Genomic DNA, 21,384 nt, shown 5'->3' with positions numbered 1-21,384 from the left:
ATAAATGCATTGAAATAACGATTTGAATTAGTTAAAGCGGGAATTTTAAGTCTTTAATGGTTGGAAATCATGGTGGGATGATTAGGGATTTTGAAATTGATTGTTTCAATGTTCTAAGAACGTTAATTGGTCTTGGTGAAGTTTTTAAACGAGTTTATATTGCTGAAAATTTAAGTATGGTATTTGCGAAAAGTTTTCAACGAATTTCAAACATCGAATTCAATAATTATGATGCTAGGAAATCAAATATTCAAGTTTTGATATTGGGGAAGGTTCTAAATATGTTTAGGATGTATTTAGAATGCTTTATTATGGTTGCGAATGATTAGAAATTGATTGGTAATATTTGTTGGTTGTTTTAGGCGGAGAATTCTCCTTAGGTGACTTTTGAAAGTGTTAAAGTGGCCTATCAGTTTGTCTACACAAGGTACGTACATACCTGTGTGCTTGGAGATGTGTGTTATTATTGAAACCATGTTGAATTTGTCGATGAACTTGGTTGTGTTGAAATTTACATGTTTAATGTTGTTGAATGAACATGTTGAACTTATATTTCGTTATGAGAATTATAACATGTTAGTATGGATGATTGATGCAAGCATGTTGGTTGGGAACACTAGATTATTTCATATATATTGGTTTAGATCGATTGATCGTTGTTCCCTTTTAGCTTTTCACTACTTTATGAGGGCCGAGGACCTTGTTTAGTAAGTTGAAACCTTATATACCCATATACAGGGGTTGATCAATGTTAAAGGAAAGGTTGAATTAATTGGAATGAGTTTTTGATTTATACCTTTGTGATCACCTACTTAATTCCAAGATAAAAAACAGTTGTGATTAATTGTTCATTGTATGACTTATGTGGTTGTTGGGTCATAACAGTATTAATTTGTAAATCATGTAAAGTGAAACTGAGTAGCAATAGCTTTAGACTGTGCATGTCTGAAGTGACGGACAATCAGAAGTTGGGGTCATAGGTCGCCTATGGATTTTTCTGGGGCCGGATTGATCACCGGTTCTATTTTATTCAAAAGTTCCTCGATATCGCAGGTCATTGGGGTTACGGAGTCGCGCCCGTACCTCGTCTTCCTTAATGAAGACTTCTAGTAGCAACTCAGTCCATTGGCTATTTCAATTAAAATAATGTTAATGATACAAAGGTCTAGTTCAGTCAAATATAGTCTTCAAGTCAATATGTTTTGGTTATCCTTACTTATGTTTTATTAGTGTAATGTTAGGGTTGTTCGTTTAATAGAATCATGTTAGGATTATTATTGTTCTAGTATGTAGTACTCAGCTTTGCTGATTACGTGCTTTGTTTGTGTGTGTTGATCATGGCTATGCCTTATTGATCTTGTGATGACCCATTTTGGTGAGCAGTCTCTAAGGATCAATAAGCGTTGTCCATCTACAGGTTTGAAGATGATGCATCATTGGAATCGGGATTAGAGAGCTTGTATTTATTTTGTTTTGCTAAGTGACTTGGGTTTGTTAAATTGGACTTTAAACTTGTCGTACTATTTACATTTCCTTATTTTCGTTGATTGGTTTTAGGGATTAATTCTGTAATTGATTATTTATAAACCTAAAGTTAGTTTTATGTTTTCCACTGCAAAATTCTAAATAAGCCGTTATGTTTTCACACGAGCGATAATACTTTGATAATTCTCTATAGTTATATTTATAAAAAGGGTTATTTTAGAAAAAGGAGAATTGTCGGGGTGTTACACCAGATTGTAAGGGGGTTATTTTGTATAGGACTAGTCTTATATGCACGCGATGCGTGCGTGAGTATAAAACCAATTTTTTTTTATAATACATCGGATAATAGGCAATAAAAAAGTTACCATAATATGGTGAAATATTTTTAGCAAAAAAAAGAAAAAAGAAAAAAAAATCCCCTAAAACCGTGAGATGCGTGCGAATATAATGGAGATTGTAGTATTACAAAAATATGGAGCACTATGCAAGAAAAAATGATCACAAAATACACCTAAAAAAAATCAATCGTCCCTATTTAAAAAAATCTAAATAGTAAAACAATTTAATATTCATGCGCTTACATGACTAAAAATCAAAATCTTAGTACCAAAGTAACTAAAAATATAAAATAGTTTGTTTCTGCCGCAAAAGCAGGCACATTTACTGCCATCAGGATTCTCTTATAGGTTAAAATCTTGCTACTGTAATCAAATTACTGATATGATAGGTTTAGAACAGCAGGTGGAAACTTTGTCTTACATCACTATTGTCAATCAAGTGACGGCATTTAGGAGATTCACGCTTTCTTCCAGTCTTTCATCTTCACGGATGAAGATAAGGTTGCATGTTACTTTTGTGGCAACTCTTTTACAATCAACAATCCAAGTTCTGCAACATCAATTTGCAGACAACAAACCAACATCAGAAAATTACTCAACACAAACACGAAAAAATCAGGTATGCATAGCAAACAACATCAGTCTAATTTTGCTAAACATCAGTATACCCAGGAAAATCACAATAACAACAACAAACACAATAATGTAGCTCTTAGTCAAAATGCACAACAGGAAAATCACAATAACAATTGAAACATTCAATCAGACAAAAAATGAGTTGAATGTCTAAACATCAGTATACCCAGGTTATTGCTTCAGTTAATTTATTGGCCTTCACATCAACCAAGATTAACATTTCCATTTTAGGTAATTATTCAGGAATACATACTGGAGCATAATTTATTCAAAATTTCCCGTCTTATGAACGAATTACTGAAACAAATGTCTTCTACTAATAAAGAAATTGGTAATTTGCCTTGAAATTTGGTCTAATGATTGAGGAAAACATGCGGAGATTTTGAGGAAATTTGCTGAGATTTCTGCAATAAGAACAGCAGTCACCAGACCATTTGAGTGTTCTCTCATATTGACATCATAGATACAAAGTTTCTATAATGTCAATATGACAAAAAAAATACATTTATTTGAGCCAAGTCTATAATAGGCTATTGCCATTGCATTCTAAATAAATCCCAGTTATTCTGATTTTGTCAATATCTCCAAATCACCAAAAAGACCTCAGCTAAAGAGAGAGAGGGGGAAAATCCAGAAAAATTACCTTAACCTTTATCTCACAGTTTTGAGCAACAACAAAAGCCATAAGCATCGAGCGATGAGTTGACAGGGCGTCGTATCACTGCTCTTCTCGAAGCTAATCATCTCAACTTTTTCGGATTCCTCACATGATATTCTCTCAAAAAATATAACAGAGTCATCCTTCGACTTCGACCTGCAAAAAATTCAACCAAATCCAGACAAAGATCGATGAAAATTTTGAAAAATCACACAATTTGATCAAAACTGAATTGAATTGAAGAAGCTAGGTTGCTAAAATTTCTGGGAACTTTAACATCGATTAATACAACATCTCTGATATTTCTACAACAAAACAGTGAATTTGTAGTCATTTTTAACCTAAATATCAAATTACCAGCAAAAATCAACGAAACTCGTAATCTGACTCACAGGAAAATGAACATAGAATCATATAAAGCATCAAAACAACAAATATTCCCAGAAATCATTCGATCCAAATAATAACTGTTGCAAACAATATTGAGTAATTTTTACAGCTCGATCGATAATTTTTACAGCAATATATTGAGTAATCAGACATTTCTAGTTCTCCCCCTACACTCCCCATAAACCACGTTCTCACTCTCCTCCTCCCATGTTTTTCTCACTCTCTCTCCTCCTCTTGGCGGAAAATGGCATGTAAATAATCCACCGTTTTTACCGTATAATTTCGTATCATCGTTCACTCTAAATTAAAAATGGCATCGTTGCAAATAAATCAACAAAATATACAATCTAAAAGTTACACATGCAGTCTAATTGATTCATAACACCGATTTCAAAAGATAAACACTGCAAAGTAGTAGGTATTCCATAATTAAAATCTATGAATTACATAAATTAGTACTTATTTCTAACAGGATGAACCATAAATGACTGCATTCCTTCAGCAAACCAATAATACACATGATCGGGCAGACACGACATAAATCACATTTTCTCCAATAGTCCAAGCTACATTTATGTCCATTAAACTGATGTCAAGCACAAACCCATGATTCATAGAGAAACTATAATATGACACTAAACTATCTAAATTTATGTCCATTAAACTGATGTCAAGCACAAACCCATGATTCATAGAGAAACTATAATATGACACTAAACTGTTGTCTAGTAAACTTGATTCGTAATTTTTTAGTTCAAAATATTGACAATACGTATTATGAAGCGTGAAGTACCTAAAAGTTGAACATAAGTGCAAATTTGAATATACATGTAGTCGTGCCAGATGTAGATGCTCTGTTGGATTTGTGTTGCATTTTCATTCTTATTCATTCCATTTGTTCAAATAACTACATGAAATAACAAAAAGATCAGAAAAATTATTGATATCCAAATTAACAAACACCATGACTGAATTATTAGACAATTACCTGGCGCTGCTGCTTATTTTCGGCTTTCAGCTGAACCATTTTCGATTTTATATCATCATAATCAAATACGGAAGGGTCTTCTTCTAACGCTTTCCTGTCCTGATCATTAAATTCCCACCTACAAACAATTGAGACACTTTTCACCATTAAATTCCCACTCCTAAATTCTAATGGCAGAAGGAATCAACAGCTGGATAGATTTTAATTCTTTTCCTTATAATCAAAACCTATCATACTAATTTCAATCCTGAACAAATCTATATTATATTCAAATGACTGTTCAGCAACAAACAGCAAGAAATTTGACAGATTGCAATTACCCAGAAAAAAATCGATTTTTTTAAATCAAAATCCCAGCAAATGCAAGTCAAGCTATCAAATATTAGAGTCCTACCCAATTTCACATTGCTTAATTCAAATAAATCTAACAATTTCAAGAACAATCCCACTGGAAAAAAGAAAAAGTTCCAATTTTTTTTTGAACAATCACCGCCGTCGCCAAACCCGAAGAAATTAAGAGAGGGAGGGAGCTTACCTCTTTGAAAGCGAGAAATTTAGGGTATGTGTCAGGAATCAAATTAAACGGTTTAACGCTTAAAGAAATTGATATCGATGTTCAATAAATTAACCTAAATAAACAGAATTTTCATCCAGAATTCTCAGAATTACAAAGTTTAACGCTCATAAATTCACATATAACTTCAATTTCGGATTAAAGAACCCACAAATTTCTGGAGCAAAATTCAAAATTGCAGTTGAATCCTATTTTAAAAAATCTGGAAAAAAATAGCAAAAATTCATAATATAAAATCAGTGTTTGTAAGGGAACTTACAATGACTTCCCGGAAGTTCGAAGAAGAACGGTGAGCTCCTTAGGGTAAAACGGAGTCATGTGAGCCAAGAACATGGCCTTATCACCAAGGTGTGTCAGAGGCAATGCCGCTAACTGAATTGAAGCTGAGAGCCGCTTGATCCGCGAAAAGCTTGAGTAAGGATTTGAATTATTTGTAAAGATACTGTAATTCGGATTCATAGCTTTATGGATCGCATTTCATTTTTTATTGTAGGGTTTGGAGGGTTTGGGAGAGCCCGGCGGAGGAGAAGCCCGCTGTTGCCATCTCCGCTGCGAGAATCGACATGCCGTCTTGATTTGGAACCCTATTTTGCAATCCGTACTTTGTGCGCCTGCATCGTTGTTTTTCCACAATGAGGAATCTAGATCTTCGAAATTTGTTAGGGTTCTTCATTGAATTTCTAGGGTTTGGGAGTTGCAGAATTACCATGGAGTTTAGAGGAGAGAGAAAAGGCGTGAGTTGAGAGGTGGGAGAGATTGTGCGGTCAGTGAGGTTTGAGAAGCGAAGACGGCGAAGATCGAAGGAGAAGCGAGGTTTGAGATCTGATGGAGGAGAGAGAGAGAGAACAAAACGAACGGGACTATGGGAGGGAGTGCGAAGGGTTTGGGTAAGAGCTGAAGTTTGAAGGGTATATTAGAAATTTCATGAGGACACGAAAAGTTAATTTACTAAAATGTCCCCAGGAGTTGGCTTATATAATAGAGATTATCCCTACGGTTTTTTGAAATTTTGAACTTGAAAGAGTCGCCACCAAACATTTTAAGGGTCCGGTTTGGAAGGACCAAAATTTGCCTCTTTTGGATAAGGCATTGAATCTTGAAACCGAATGTGTGAGATTCAGGTACAGGAACGAACCGCTTATTTTCGAAAGCTTTAAAAATACACTCGAATACAAGAAAATGATTGTTTTCGCGAAATCCTAATCATGGCACTAGGTTGAATCATGCATTTTAGAACATTGAAATTGCTACTTGTACCTGGTCAATTTGCTTTAAAGTTAATTAAGGGAACCTAAGGCCGGTTTTTCCAAAAATTATCTTTGTTAAGCATGATGTAACCTCTGTATATTGTTGTATTTAGCATGTTAGGTGATGAAAGCGATAAACATGTAAAGTATCATCACAAAATAAAGGAATTATCGAAATGCGTACAAAAGCACATCACCTTAAAAAGGTGAGTAAAGAGTGCGGAATTGGAATTGCAAGCATAGGAAATAAAGGTGCGATATTGAAAGTGCGTGATTGAAATTGCGGTATTGAAAGTGCGATATTGAAATTGCGATATTGAAAGTGCGGTATTGAAAGTGCGGTATTGAAAGTGCGATATTGAAATGACGGTATTAAAATGACAATATTGAAATGACGATATTGGAATTGTATTATTGTACTTGAAATCCGAACGCCAAACAACTACTTAATAATAAGTGTTCCCGACACGGATTCAATTATCTAAAAATCTTAACTTTAGATGAGTTGATCATCTAAAAGCATCATTGATTTTGAATATTGAAATAGAATTTGAATTTGAAATTGAATATTGAACTTGAATATTGAAATTAGGAGGCTTGGTTCTTAAAGATTACACCCTTTCCATGTTAAAAAGGCCTCACCTTTAATATGCTCCATAACTTGAAATTGATTCTAGTTTAAGGAGAAATTGATCTCACTTAAACATCATTGAATATTGAATATAGAACTTGAATATTGATGATAGAAATTAAAATTCTCATATGTTCTAGTTTGGAAAAAAGGATTTGCACTTTCCCAAACATCCTGGAACTTGTATAAAGTTGAGGTTTTTTTGAAGATTTGATGATGATTGTTGTAAGGAATACTTTCAAGGATGAAAGCTTCAACTTACTAATCGTGTTTTTTGAAAACCAAGCATAAAGATTGAAACTTGAAACTTGTAGAAGGAGTTTTGATGATCATTTGAGGGGGTTTCAAGTATGAAATCTCCTCAAAGATTACTCCTTTTTGGCATTTCCTAGTTCAGGTGTGTATAAATCAACACAAGAACATCATAGGATTAGTAAACTTGAAATTAGAAAAGTAGAAATTTTGATTGAATCATGATAATTTGTATTAGGGATTCGGTTTACCTTGCTAGGTTTAGGCTAATTTTCTGATCTGTACTCCCAATTGCTTTGATATTTTAGAAAATGATAAGAATATCAAAAATTGAAGATTGAATTAGTGTTTGTATTTTGAGAGGAAAAACCAGTATTACAATGTTGTATTAATGGTTCCCCCCTGATTCGTGTGAAATGAGGGGTTTAAATAGGATCTAAACGCCAAGTCACGTCAGCGCCCAGCGCAAGGCCAGCGCCTGGAGCATGTGATGTGTCTCAGGTCCCTCCAAACAAGGACGATGACTGTAGGGGGTTTTTTGTTTCCCGTTTCCTACAAGGGGGGTTGGCACGCGGCGGTTCGTTTAGAGAACCGTTGAATTGTTTTTGCACCTCGAAGGAGTCGCCACCAAACTTTATTTTAGGTCCCGTTTGGGAAGACCGCAAAATGACTCTATTTTTGGATAAGGCCTTGAATCCTTGAAATGGATGGGTGAGATCCGGGCTCGGGAACGAAAATTCTTATTCGGCGAGCTTTAGAAATATTCAAGTACGTTGGCACAACATTGTTTCAAAAATAAACCCTAAGATTAGACTATGTGGGTTTGAAATTTAGAGCAAAATAGAATTTCTAATTGTACGGTGGTCACTTTGCTTTAAAGATTGATTTAAGGAACCTAAGGCCGGTTTGTCCAAAAATATCTTCGTTAAGCGTGATGTAACCTTTGTATTTTGTTGTATTTAGCATGTTGGTGATGAAAGCGATAAAGCACATAAAGCAACATCACAATACTAAATAAAGTGCGGAATTAGTAAATACAAGACCCCCTAGAAAAGGACTAGGGAGTAGGTCCACATTGCCTAGAAATGGACTAGGCAAGTAAAGGTGCGGAATTGAAAGTGCGAAATTGAAATTGCGGTATTGAAATTGCGGTATTGAAAGTGCGATATTGAAAGGTGCGATATTGAAAGGTGCATAATTGAAATTTGTACTTGGGCACATGAGATTCGAACGCCAAGCGGCTCCTTAAAAATAAGTGCGCCCGACACGAATTCAAAGCCAAAAATCTCAACTTGGGAGAGGTTGCTCAACCCAAATGTCCTAGATTTTGCATATTGAACTTGAAAAGATTGAAAGCTTGAATATTGAAAGGTTTGAACTTGAAATGATTTGAAATTTGAACTTGAAATGATCCTAGTTTAGAGAGGTAGTTATGAACAACCCTAAACATGGTGGGATCTTGAAATTTGAAAACTTGAACTTGTATATTGAAAAATGGAGTCTTGAATCTCAAAAGACTAAACCTTTAAATGCTAAAAGGTGTCATCTTTGATTACTCCACACTTGAAGGTGATTCTAGTTCAAAGAGGTGAATGCAAACAACTTTGAACATCCTTGAATCTTGAAAGTTTGTATTTTGTATTTGAAAAAGTTTGTATTTTCGAAAAAACATGTATGATTGTTGCAAGTGGTGTTTTTTATGGCAAAAAACACCAACTTGCTAATCATTTGAAATCAAAATAGCATAATTGATTGAAATGGGATTCGGATTTACCTAGTTAGGCTTAGGCACGAGCTCCCAATTGCTTTTGAATTTAGGGATTTTTGTATGTGTTTTTGAGGGGTTTTGAAGTTTGTATTGTGAGGAGTAATGTCGAAATTACGACGTTGTATGTGTTGTGCTCTCCCTTTTTTCGATGGAAATGAGGGGTATTTATAGGAGGGAAATGGTGCAAAACGCCAGCACATGCCAGCGCCTGGCGTCAGGCCAGCGTTGGGCGCTGCTGACGTGGTCTGAATGCCGCCAAAAAGGACGGAAAGATGTCGTCCTTGATTTGTCTTGTATGGGTGTACCTTCGTACGAATAGTACGATGTTTGGTGTGTAGTGTTTTCTTGGAGGTTAAGGCTTGAATTTGCGTCTAAAAACAAGCTTTTCTCGGGTTTTTGAATTCTGGTTTTACGGGACGGGGCCCGGCATGCTCGGTTTTGTGGGTCGGCGCCCGAATCGGTCTCGGGGATTGGATTTTGGACCTTGGATTTTGGAGGTGTTCTTAGCAATTGGGATTTCCGCCTGGAGTTACTCCAATCGCCTAACAAGGATAATGGTATCGTCATCATCCCAAAGGGGAGACACAAATTAGGTGTCTACAATGACACTGTCCTTTTGTTTTGTTTTGTAGCTTTGTACCTTTGTAAGAACTTGTACGAATTTGGAGAGTAGCTTTTCTTGGTGGTTAAGTCACTTTTCTTGGTGGTTAAGTCATTTTGCGACTAAACACACACCTTTTTGCTTCCGGGTTTTGTATTTTGGACTCGGTTTTACGGGACGGGGCCCGACATGCTCGGTTTGATGGGTCGGCACCCGGATTTTGATTTCTTAATGTCATTTCGATTGGAAAGGGACTTGTAAAACAAATGGAGAGGTCCATTGGGTGAGATTGTGTTTGGATTTTGAATTTGATTTTTGGAAATTGAATTTTGTACCGAGTTCCGGAATGGGAACGGGCTTGGGACTTGGACTTTGGATTTTGGATTTTGGAATATATCTTAGCAATTGGGATTTCCGTGTGGAGTTGTACCAACCACCTAGCAAGGGTAATGGTTTCGTCATTATCCCATTAGGGGAGACACAAATTAGGTGTCTACACTAAGCATCTCGGCCAACCATGCCGGCAGATCCACCTTACTTTTGGAGGCATCATCCAACTTCTCCATAGCTTCGTCTGAAAAAGAGAAACACAAATTAGAAACTATATGTTATAAAATGTTGCAGATGAGCCAATCTCAAACCATCACCTCTCGGCATATACGGACACAGGCCCACAGCCAAGAGGAAAACAATATCCTTAAACTGATATGGGTGGGGCAACCAACCCTCTGGCACCCACGCCGTCTTCGAGCCCACAGTGTATGGTTTAGCTCTGAAGAGAGAGGAGATTCACTACCAATCTTTTGCAGAAATATGGGGAAGGGGATCGCTCTTCCCCGCAAATCGAGGTTGCTCCGTCCAGCAACCCATACACCGATACATCACTTCGTCAGACTTATGAAGAACGACCCACTTCTTTCGCCATCGATTCCACGTGGACGCCTTCCCCACCACCATCCTATAAGAACCCTTGTAGCTAAGGGCAAGCGACCCATCCGCCGCTCCAGGGACTTTGGACAGAGTCACCAACCTAAGTAAGGCTGGAAAAGAGGGGAAAATGCCCTCGAGTTCGCACTTGGCGATATACCCGAAGACATTGGCTCAGGAGTTAGGCGTCATCTGATTAACGCCTATATTGTAGCCGTCCAACATCTCTAATACGAATGGGTGAGGAGGAAACCTCAGCCCTAGCTTTAGAGTAGAGGCGTAGACGGCGAACTCCCCATTTATCAGCCCGGTGGTGGTACAGTCAATACCTCCCGGCATCCTCAAGTCGTAACCGTCGTCCAGGTTCAGCGAATCCTTATATGCTGCTCCTTGCTCCCTCAGATAATCAAGCCACGAATGTAAGGGAAAAATTTGAGTAGGAGGAAGATTTCCCTCTTCACTCCTCGAAGAAGAAGACGCCGCTTTCCCATAGGGTCTTGATTCCACAACTTCGTCATCCCCCACCTGAGATGAAGACTCGCACTCAAAGTTAGGGTCTCCGCTTACTTTACCATGATCTCCTGCACAAGGCGAAGGGATGGCTTAAGACGAGGGGCATCAGCCTTGCTAAGAAGAAGCAGTTGATACCAGGCCAACGTCCTTAAACAACTAGAACGACTCGCCACAAGGGAGAAAAACAAGGAAATAATAAACATTTTTCCTAAAGTGGGAGAATTACCTTTTGAATCAAAAGGGAAAATGCTCCAAGATTCTTCGAGTTTGCGAAATGGAAGATTGGAAAGTCTTTAAAACAGGTAAGAACTCTACGGTGGCCAAGAATCGTGTGCTGGTGGTTGATTGACGCCGGAAATCGCCTTCACCCAATAGCTCTAAAAGACTTTGAAAAAATAAAAGGGAGTAAAACTCGAAATGGCCTAATATATATAGAGGGTAAGCGTGAAGGGTTCTAGCCACGCGTCACTACGTCGGGGGAGGAATCAACAAGGGTAAAAACTAAGTAAGAGGATTTCACCCTTCTTGAGGGGAAATGATGTGGCTAAAAATATTAGTCAACCATGGACCAATTGCAACGCAACAGGTGGAACCCTCCATGTTCAGTGTCCTACAAATTGGGGCCTAACATAAGTATTGTAAGCTGGACCACAAGGTAAAAACGGCCCAAGGCAGGAAAAGGCCCAAGCATTGCTCAGCCCACTGAAAACCCCATCTCTATGTCTGATGAAGACACGTGTCTTCATCTCAAAGGCTAGCCAATCAGGTAAACTAGGATTTTGGGAACAAATCCCAAAACCTCAACCTTATAAATAGCCTAGATCCCAAGGCAAAAGGGACAATCAATTCATTCCCACCTACCTCAAATATTCTGCTCTAACTTATCTCTAGACAACTTTCTCTCTCTATCAAATACTTACTTAGGCATCGGAGGGAATATTCCTTCGGGAATATTCTTGTTTTGCAGGTTGTAAGAAGACAATGCCAGTGCATACCTGATACCTCCATGGAAAGGGTGACACGACAACACCGACAAAAGTTCCCACATCAGTTACAAATAACATTTTAAAAGGAACAGGTAACTGGTCCTTATAAGAGATTTTCCTCCTTTTTCCAGCTTAACTATTTTGTTTGAGATTCGAATAAATGGTGATTTTCTCTTATTTTCCTAGTAAGTAACTTGATTTTAATATTAATGAATTATCCTTTTGTAGGAAATTAGTGTGGACCAAATAACTAAATAAATTACTTCGTGTTTATTAACATCCGTGCATTGCACTGATATAACCTATTACTTCCACTATTTTTTACTCCAATGCTTTAATATACACTTATCCCACTTGTTTCTTTGTTTAATAAAATCAAATCACCGTTATTAAACTTCATATCGAACAAAGTGCACCATATAATAAGATACATAGAGAGTAAATAATATCAATACAAGTCATTTTTGTTATTGATTGTATTGTGTGACTTGTGTCAAATAAATTAAGGATGCACAGGGGAAAAAAACAAGTTAAGCATAAAGACGGGGACTCATCTTTTAATTTTTTCACCGATTAGGACCTATAACTTTTTTTATTCACCGTTTAGGACCTTATTCACTTTCCGCCCAAAATTAACTAAAGTGAACAATAGGTTAGTCCCCTTGGTTAAAAGGTTAGTCCCCTTAATTAAAATACATGTGTCATCCATTGATTTGTTTGTGCATAAAATGATGCAAACCCATCAACCAGTGAGAAATAATGCAAGATGATGCGGTTTTAATTATGAGAATTAGCATTTACAGTATTTTCATTAACAAATCAACAATCAAGCACCAAAACCTTCTTCCGCCATTTAAGAGGTGGGATTATCCTCCACCCCCAAGTTACCCTACATATGTGCATATCCTAAATTAAAACCTTTAAATTCATCACTTAAACTCAACCAATAACAATCTTATCTTAAATAACCACAGCCAAAAATACGTATTGTCAATCATCAAAATTTCAATAATTTGCCAAAAAAAAACACAATTTCAGCTATTCTTAGTTTCTCTGACCATGATTTCATCAAATTAACAAAATAAAATTGACAAAATGGGGGTGTCCAAAAAAATTTAAATTTTACGAAAAATTAACTGAAAATTAGAAACTTGCAGGTAAAATATATCATAATAGACAATCAATATCACAGTGTAGTTGACTGATTGAAAATTGTCGAACCCAATTAAATTGAATTGACTATGAACATATCAAAATGAAGAAGCAATTAAAATAAAAAAATATCCAAGAGAAAAGAACCCAAATTAAATCGATAACCCGTGAACAAAGCGTCAAAATGGTTGCGAGACAAGCGATGATTGCAACCCTAAATGCCTGATGTATTTTGAGATATTTTTTCGTTTATTTAACGTTCTGAAATCAATTAATTGATTTAAAAAATATTTATTTTTTATGTTGTTCCTATAATTAATGGTGATTTATCTTGGGTTATTTGTGGAAAAGTTTGTTTGAGGTCCTAAAGAGTGTAAAAAAAGTAATAGGCCCTAAAGAGTGAAAATGTGAAAGGTTTGAGCAACTCCAATGGTGAGCTACAAGATGTACATTGTGGTAAGTTTGCCACATCAAATTTCTAACTACAATTGATTAAAACTACAAAGTATCACATTGGTGGGCTACAATACTTTGTAGCTTCCTATAATATCTAATTTAAATAATTTATTTATATGAGCTATATTTGTTTTGAGCTACGTAGCCCAAAATAGCTACAAGGTTTTAACAACTTCTTATGTCATTGTAGTACCAATGTTGGATTACCTGCTCACATGCTCATTTTTTTGTGAGCAGGTCTATTTTGTAACCATTGGAGTTGTTCTTAGTCGCCATTTTTTAGCTTAGCTCACATTTTTTATATTTTACCTTTATTAAATTTCCAGAAATCATTTAAAGCATTTATTTATTTATATTTTTTAAAAAATTAATATTATAGGTGAAAAAATATATATGTGAAAGAGGTGAAAAAACGAAAAAGTAAGATCCCACTTTTGTGCTTAACTTGAAAAAAAAACCTCTGGAAGGCGGGGAATCCAAATGTCTATGCTTTGTGATTTTTGTAATGCAGGAGATGAGGATATTCAACATCTTTTCCGGTTTTGTGACTTGGCTCAACAAGTTTGGAGGAGTGGATCACTAGCTATTCACTCGGAAATCAACGAAACTATGTCCTTTACGGAATGGTTTCTGTTTTATATCCGACTATTTCAATGTCAGGATGGGAAGAATAGCCAGAGAGTTATTCAATTCATTAGTACGCTTTGGGGCCTGTGGTTGGCCAGGAATAATCGCGTGTTTCGAGGTGAAGCAACTTCAACTAATACGGTTAATGCTTTCATCACTCATGGGATAGATCAACAAAGGATTTTGCAACAAATTTGTATGCCTGTCTTGAGATTTCTCCATCCCCCAGAGTTGGATCTTCTGTACCCTCCGGGGTTTTTTAGGATGATTTTAGCTGGTAACGAAGAACAGAATCCTTCGACTTTACTTTTATTGATGGATCTTGGCATAAGGGTAGTAGGAAGGCCGGTATGGGTTGGTTTCTGGATGATCAACCTATGCCGAGTAATAGAATTTTGGGTGGAGCACAAACAGGTACTGCAGATTCAGCTCTTCAGATTGAGGTCATGGCTTGTCTTCTCAGTTTATGCCGGGCAACACAGGCAGGGTTTCGAAGAATCATAATCCTTTCAGATTCCCAAAGACTGGTTGAATTGCTAAAGTTGGATTCAGTGGTGGACATCCAAGTTATATGGACGATTGATGAAATAAAGAGGATCGGGAAAACCTTTGACTGGTGCAGCATCAATAAGGTGGATCGTGGAAGAGTTGAACATGCACACGAGCTAGCAACGACATCTTCTAATTTACTTTTGTCTTTTATAATGTTCCTTAGTTTGTTTCTTTAAGCTTATGTCAAAAAAAAAAAAAAAAAACCTCGACCGAACCGGGCAGCCCAAGAAATAACTGGAAGCATCTGGGGAGTGAGAAAGTTAAAGCACAAACAAAAAAATAAAACAAACAACAACAACAAAAAAAAGGCTTTGAGAACTTCTGCCTTTACTGGACGCAGCGTACAAAAATAGTGAGAAATTATCAGAAGAATTTGGTGAATTTCCAAGAAATGTGTAGAAGATGAATCAAACGGCGGATATGGAAATGATAGAGGTGGTGGAGGAGTCTCCGGCTAACATTTCTCCCGGCGGCGCGGCTGCACAAAACGACGTTGCTGGTGGCTTTCTTGCATTGGCCCGTCAACTAGTCGATCAGGGCAAGCCTTCTCAAGCCCTTCAAGCGGTATTTTTCCCTCCTAATTCCATCGTTGTCATTGAATATTCTTTGCAATTTATTTTCTCCTTGATTTCTTGTGGTTTTTAGGAAGTATTTGCAGCGGTTAACTAAGAAATTATAAACAAGAATATGATATTGAGCCCGAGCGATTCTTTCGGATTGTTGCATGTAGTGTTTTAGATGTAGTTTACAGATGAGTTCCGGAGGAATTGTTTCATTTATCACGAATTGAGGATTTGACCATGACTAGTACAAGTAATTCAACTTTTCTTGTGCCTGAAATTGGGATGATTGTACACCTAAGTATGCTATTGAAATTATTTTCTGCTTAAAGACTGCAGAGGTGTTGTATTAGACCATAAACTCCAGTATAAGTATTTCCGAAATAATTCGTCATACATCATTGCCAAAACCACCTAAATTCTTCTTAACCTCTATTGCAAAACATATTATGTTGTTGTATCTTTCAGTACTATCTGGTAATAACGCTGAAAAAAGGGGGGAAAAGTAATTGGGTATGTTAATTTATGGTAAGCTTAAAAAAAAAGATTGGGCTTAGTTTATGCTATTTCTTCAGGAACTAATTTGTGTAGCAAGACTGGATATAGGGAGAAATGTAGATTCCAAGTTAAAGCAATTCCAAACTTCAGCCAAGGAAGGGGGACTTTTAGTCTCTTTTATGGGATAAGGATTAAGGAAAGTGTTTTAATCGTTTACTTCAGCTAGCGCGTATCTCTTATGTGTTTCTTTTCACAGTTGGAGTTGCTGGATTGAATATTTGGCATTCTGGTTAGTTCCAAAATCTCATATGAATATTAAGGATTTAGTAGCATGGTTAGTATGAAAAAGGATAATTGATTTGGGAGAGAATGCAAATTGTAAGAGGTGAGTAAGTCTGGTCACACTTTGATTGAAACTTTTCTTACTCTCTCTGGTAACAAGAAAAGAATAACCTGCAGTGTTACTATGTTCATTGTAGTAACATTTTGCACTTGATATGGTGTATCTATATTATAAACTTCAAAATGTTCAGACTTTACTCTGTCTACAGATACCACATGATTTATGAGTAGGGTGCCGCTGTGGAAGCACCACCTCTCCGAGCATACCATATGGCCCCTGGCAGTCTGGCACACCAGGAAAGAATTGATAGGAGGACTAAGTTGTTGGTTACTTGAACTTCACTTGTTACATGGTAGGAAATTGTTCTGATAGTTGTAGGAAATAATAGAGTTGTAAAGGAAATCGTTTTGTTTAAGTATCTAACAAAGTAATTAATGTTTTACCTACAAAGAAATGGTTATAACTTCACTAAAATTTTAAAGCCATTAACTCAAAGCGGGAACTAAAAAGCTAGATTAAAAATAAGTGGTAGACAAAGATAGGAAGGATTCTTCATTAGTTGATGGCATATAGGCTGGACAATTTTTTTGTGTATCTGTGTTTTTTTCAAGCTGACTTAAGTTGATGTAATTGCTAGTCAGCTAGTGTAATGGAAACCATATCTAACAGGCTAACCAGATGACTCAACTTTTGGTCCTCGCGTGAAGGAGAAGAGAACTATGGTCAGTCATGTAGATTTAGGTTTTCAAAATTGTGAACCTCATTTTAACAAAACTAAAGAGTAAGAGAGGAAGGTACAGAGATGTGGAGGGAAAAGATTCACTTTTCTGTTTCGAGTTTCGACACTGGAGCTGAATAAGTGGACACTGTTTTACTCATAGCAAACTGTTTTTTCTCCGACAAGGCAACGATAGCGGTTAGTTCGTATTTGCATGACTAAGTACTAGATCGATGTTTCTCTTTTCTTGAGGCTACTACAATTAAGCTTTCTGTTAAATTTCCTCTGACTGTTTGGGGAGCCAGAGAATGTGGTGACCTGGTGGACCTAGTTGTGGCATATAGGATGAGGGATTACTAAAGGGGAGACGCTCACTTAACTATTCTGTTTGTGAGTTTGTATTACTTAGTTTGTGACATCTTATTCGGTATCAATTTTGATGGGAAGGGTAAATAATTTTGATCCTCCCTCATTTCTTCACCAGGTATTAAACTGTTTATTTTTTTTGCTTTCAAACTAGATCTAGGCCCAGTCTCTATTTTAATCTATCAGATGCCTCCCTTCTGGATAATTTAACCGTGCACTGGATTTTGGCACTTCCTTTATATTATGAGTGCATTACCTAAGTAAGTTCTGATTGTGAAGGAGCAAATCAACTACCTGTATGGATTGAAGTGTAGTGCTTATCAGATTATTAAAATTAATAATTTCACTTATCGGCGTATATGTTTTATGGTTTCCTAGGACCTGAATCCTTTTGACTTAAACTAAAGAAAGAGGAAAATTATGGAATGATTTTGACTTTTGAGCCTAAGATGAGGTTCCATCCCCAAACCAATTGGTAACGGGATGAGTAACCCCTCAAGCTTATAAGCTGGTTATTGTCTCCCCTCTTTTCCAATATGGTACAACTCGCATTTCACTTTTTATCATGGCGTATCAACAATTGCTAATGCTAGTTAGCTGTTGCATTGACAGCTAGTGTGTTTTTAGCTTACTATCTAGAGGCGGAACACCAAATATAGTGCTGGAATAAAGTACCTATGTGACCAGAGATGCAGGATCTAAGTCTAGCTTCTTTACTCTTAACACTTTTCCTTGCTTTTTTCTTTTACTTCCTGCTCCTTTCTGGTTTGATTGGTGACAATGACGATCTTCTACGACGATTCATGTTAGCCGACCCCAAATCATTTTGGGACTAAGGCTTTGTTGTTGTTGTTGTTGTATAAAACGAAATTCTGATGCTGGAAACTCGTGTTAAATGGCTTTTTGACACAGGGTTGGAAAAGAAACATATTGGAGCACCTGAACATGGTCATGTTGGACCCAGGATTTCTTTATATCAATTCTAGTGTCCCCAAGTTTATAGAATAGAATAGGGGATGGGCACTTAGAGAGGTGTTCAAACTATGGGGTTGTTGCAGTCTGCAATCCTTTAATCTCCCAGATGCTTGCTTTACCTACATTTTGCTAAAAACTCTGTTATCATTCACCTTGTTTTAGGCTTTTAAGCTTTAATTGGTGCTCATTGGATTGAGTACTAAATATCTTTTCTTCTTTACCCTTGATTATGAATCCACCTGTGTATTTGTCTTTCTTGTAATCTGGAAGCAATCTTTAGCGTGGACATGTTTTTTGGGTTCTGTGTGAATTTAACTGAAGTAGTGATATTTTAGTGGCCCGAAAAAAGTTAAGACTATAACACATTATGTGTCTTATTGTTCCACTGTCATCAAATCGATGTTTTTTATGCGCAATGTTTCCTGTCATTGATATGATATTATGTGTCGTAGGTATCCATCTTTTCGGTGTACAAGTAGAGTGGTTAATTTTTTTGGGTGTACTTACTATCAGTTTGTTGAATTTTGTCGTGAACAGGTAGTTATGGCTATGAAAACAAAAGGAGGAGAGGAGGCAGTTTTGTACATATTGCAACGTGCGCGTGAGCTATATAGATCAAAACTACAGGCAAGTTCAGAAGCTGATGAGCTCGCTTCTTTATTTGCTGAATGTGTAATTGCTGAAGCTCAGCCCCCAGGAAGTGAAGCATCATCATTGGCAACACAACCGAGTATTCCCGTCAGTGAAATGGAGACTGAATCATGTGGAGCGTCAATATTGGAGGAGACTGGAAGAAAGCAAATTGTGCTGGATGCCTTCTCTGATGGCAGTAGTTTCATCTGTTTGCAATGTGGTGGTCTGGTTAGCAATCATCGTAAAGATGAACATTATGCTTACTGGTGTCAGTTTTAATTGCACCAAGAGAATATTGGTGTGTGAACTGTTAAATGTTCACAGATGCAGTATTTTTTCTGATGTTTTTGGAAAGGAAAAGATCCAACTTCTGGCTACAGGCTTAGGCGAGCCAATACAAGGTAACACATGATTTTGTAGAATATATTTAACAGATGAGGAATGTATGCCGGAGTTCCAGTGGTTACGATGGATATAGCTCACATTATGTAGTATGAACTAGTACTGCCTCTTATAGGACACTATCCGTGGTGCGATTCTACCTGGTATGGCATCAACTGCCAAGTTATTATGTACATGTATTATTATGACTATTATCTTCTGGTTAAGATAATGATTCTTATGGACACCATTTCAGATATTTCAACACTGTTTTTTGTGATATTTCCTGCTTTCAACTAATTGTTTCTTAACTACAAAGTGGCAGCTAATATCTCATTCCTAAGTATCGATTTCCATACATAAACCCATCATAGTTTTGTTAAGCACCCCATTCTGTTGGCTTACTTTTAAAGAACCAGTACGAAGGGGGATGTGAGGAAAATGGCACAAAGCATAAGGGGACTGAAAATAAATAAATTCAAATCATACAAATCTAATATATATATATATATATATATATATATATATATATATATATATATATATAGAATCAGGATCCGGTGAGAACCAACCCTTAAGATGAGAACTGAGAACTAATCTCAGCCGTCGATCAAACAAATCCAACGGTCAAAGATCTACCCGACCAATCGAAATTAGTAAGGGTATACTAGTAATTTCTCGCCTTGAATGACCTCTCCCACTCCCCCAATTTTCAGAATCTCTTTCTCTCTCTTCCTTCCCTCCTTTCCTGCGAATTGAACGCTCTCTCTCTCTCTAAACATCCTCTAAACATCCTCCGCAATTTTCGATCGTTCTCCTCGGTTCTTTATGTCTTATCTGCCAAAATTTGTAGATACAATTCCTTCATCGTTCTTGAAAATCAGTAATTTGGTAAGTTAATTTTATTTGGTTAATATTGTATATTTTCTTCAATTATCTTTCGATTGAATATGCATTAGATTCAATCTTTCGAATTCTTTTTTCTCGAATTTGTGGTTTATGTGGTTAATTCATTCGTATTCAGTTGATTTCTTTAAATTATTAGTTTTGTTGAATTGAGTTCCTTTGATTCATTCTTTCGAATTAGGGTTTTTTTTGGGAATTAGCTAGGTGTTTGCTGATTATGGAAATTTGATGTTGTTGCAATCGTTGTCACTTTCCCTGGACTCATTGTTGATGTAGGCGTGGAATATTAATTTCTTCTAGACTGAGGTATGAGAAAGTAGTGAAACAGATGCCTTTTGTTTCTGGAATTAGCTAGGTGGTTTAGTCGAATTGAGTTGATGCTAGTGGGATAGATGTTTTTATTGGTTAAGTTGCTTGACATGGTTATTAGGGTGGTGTTATAGCTTGGTCGGTGAATTCTTTGGGTGGGAGTGCTTAATAGCAGCCCTTTTTCTGGATCTAATTGATAAGGTTAGGTCTTGTGTTTCTTTTGGTAAAATTAGTTCTTTATCCTGCTCCTCTGGATTGTACATGGCTGAGAGCTTTTAATGTCAGTGTGAACTTAAGTTTTCATAGTTATGCCACAAGTATAGCTGCCTAAGCTGTAGAAGATTGTTGTGCGCCTCTTGTTTTCATGGAAGTGGTGCTCGTATTGTTGTTGCTACATTTAGTGGTAACAGAACTGATGATCACTTGGAGAAAGTTATTAAGGCTTGCAAATTTTTCTCTAAACCTTCTAAGAGGCATACTGAGGAAATTTATCCCTCTGAATCTCCACGGGCAAGCCCGTAGCCACTAACACCAGGTTGACTGGCTAGCCAGGTTCGACCTTGGGCCTGTGATCTTTTGCTGTCTTGGTAGTCATAGTCTTAGACGCAGCCCAACTGCAGGAGCTGGCCCTGGGCCTTGAAATGACAAGACAACCCTTCTTGATGGCCTTAAAGCCTCCTGTGGGTTGTGCCACCTTGGAGGAGCTGCTGCCAGAAGGGTATAATCATCTGGTTGGCGGGAGAAGGGTGGTTCACGGTGGGTGGGTGCAGCATCAGAAGATACTGGCACACCCATCGTTAGGATGTTTTGTGACCCATTGTGGGTCTTCGTCAATGTGGTAGGGGTTAGTGAGTGAAATTCAGCTGGTACTACATTCTCTCCTTTGCTGAGATTGACGAGCCAACAATTAATTG

At 37.0% G+C, this 21,384-nt stretch overlaps 2 protein-coding genes across 3 annotated transcripts; one reads left to right on the top strand and one right to left on the bottom strand.

Annotated features, from left to right (window-relative positions):
- Positions 1 to 1,858: 1,858 nt before the first annotated feature.
- LOC130468978 (uncharacterized) lies at positions 1,859 to 5,859 on the bottom strand. Of its 2 annotated transcripts, XR_008929351.1 has the most exons (5): positions 5,329 to 5,859; positions 4,496 to 4,613; positions 4,301 to 4,414; positions 3,103 to 3,273; positions 1,859 to 2,373 (listed from the first exon to the last, which is right to left on the bottom strand). XR_008929351.1 is itself a non-coding variant. In XM_056838020.1 (3 exons), exons 1-3 carry the CDS (start codon positions 5,526 to 5,528, stop codon positions 4,394 to 4,396), a joined length of 339 nt encoding a protein of 112 aa, XP_056693998.1. In that variant the 5' UTR covers positions 5,529 to 5,837; the 3' UTR covers positions 4,037 to 4,393. The 2 variants fall into 2 exon arrangements, 1 of the variants encoding a protein (XP_056693998.1); XM_056838020.1 differs by lacking the exons at positions 1,859 to 2,373; positions 3,103 to 3,273 and having other exon boundaries at positions 4,037 to 4,414; positions 5,329 to 5,837.
- A 9,176-nt stretch (positions 5,860 to 15,035) lies between these two features.
- Positions 15,036 to 19,537, top strand: LOC110786731 (uncharacterized). Its single transcript, XM_021991305.2, has 2 exons — positions 15,036 to 15,345; positions 18,779 to 19,537. The coding sequence occupies exons 1-2, from the start codon at positions 15,184 to 15,186 to the stop codon at positions 19,151 to 19,153; spliced, it is 537 nt and encodes a 178-aa protein (XP_021846997.1). The 5' UTR covers positions 15,036 to 15,183; the 3' UTR covers positions 19,154 to 19,537.
- Positions 19,538 to 21,384: the final 1,847 nt, after the last annotated feature.

The sequence above is a fragment of the Spinacia oleracea genome, chromosome 3, assembly GCF_020520425.1.
Source record: "Spinacia oleracea cultivar Varoflay chromosome 3, BTI_SOV_V1, whole genome shotgun sequence".
NCBI classification, from domain to species: domain Eukaryota; kingdom Viridiplantae; phylum Streptophyta; class Magnoliopsida; order Caryophyllales; family Amaranthaceae; genus Spinacia; species Spinacia oleracea.
This window is presented reverse-complemented; position numbering and strand designations above follow the sequence as displayed.

Coding starts and splice junctions, on each gene's coding strand:
- LOC130468978 (XM_056838020.1), bottom strand. CDS start 5,528: ATGAATCCGAATTACAGTATCTTTACAAATAATTCAAATCCTTACTCA. Junction 4,614..5,328: donor CGAACTTCCGGGAAGTCATT/GTAAGTTCCCTT, acceptor AATTGTTTGTAG/GTGGGAATTTAATGATCAGG. Junction 4,415..4,495: donor AAAATAAGCAGCAGCGCCAG/GTAATTGTCTAA, acceptor TATTTCATGTAG/TTATTTGAACAAATGGAATG.
- LOC110786731 (XM_021991305.2), top strand. CDS start 15,184: ATGAATCAAACGGCGGATATGGAAATGATAGAGGTGGTGGAGGAGTCT. Junction 15,346..18,778: donor CTTCTCAAGCCCTTCAAGCG/GTATTTTTCCCT, acceptor TGTCGTGAACAG/GTAGTTATGGCTATGAAAAC.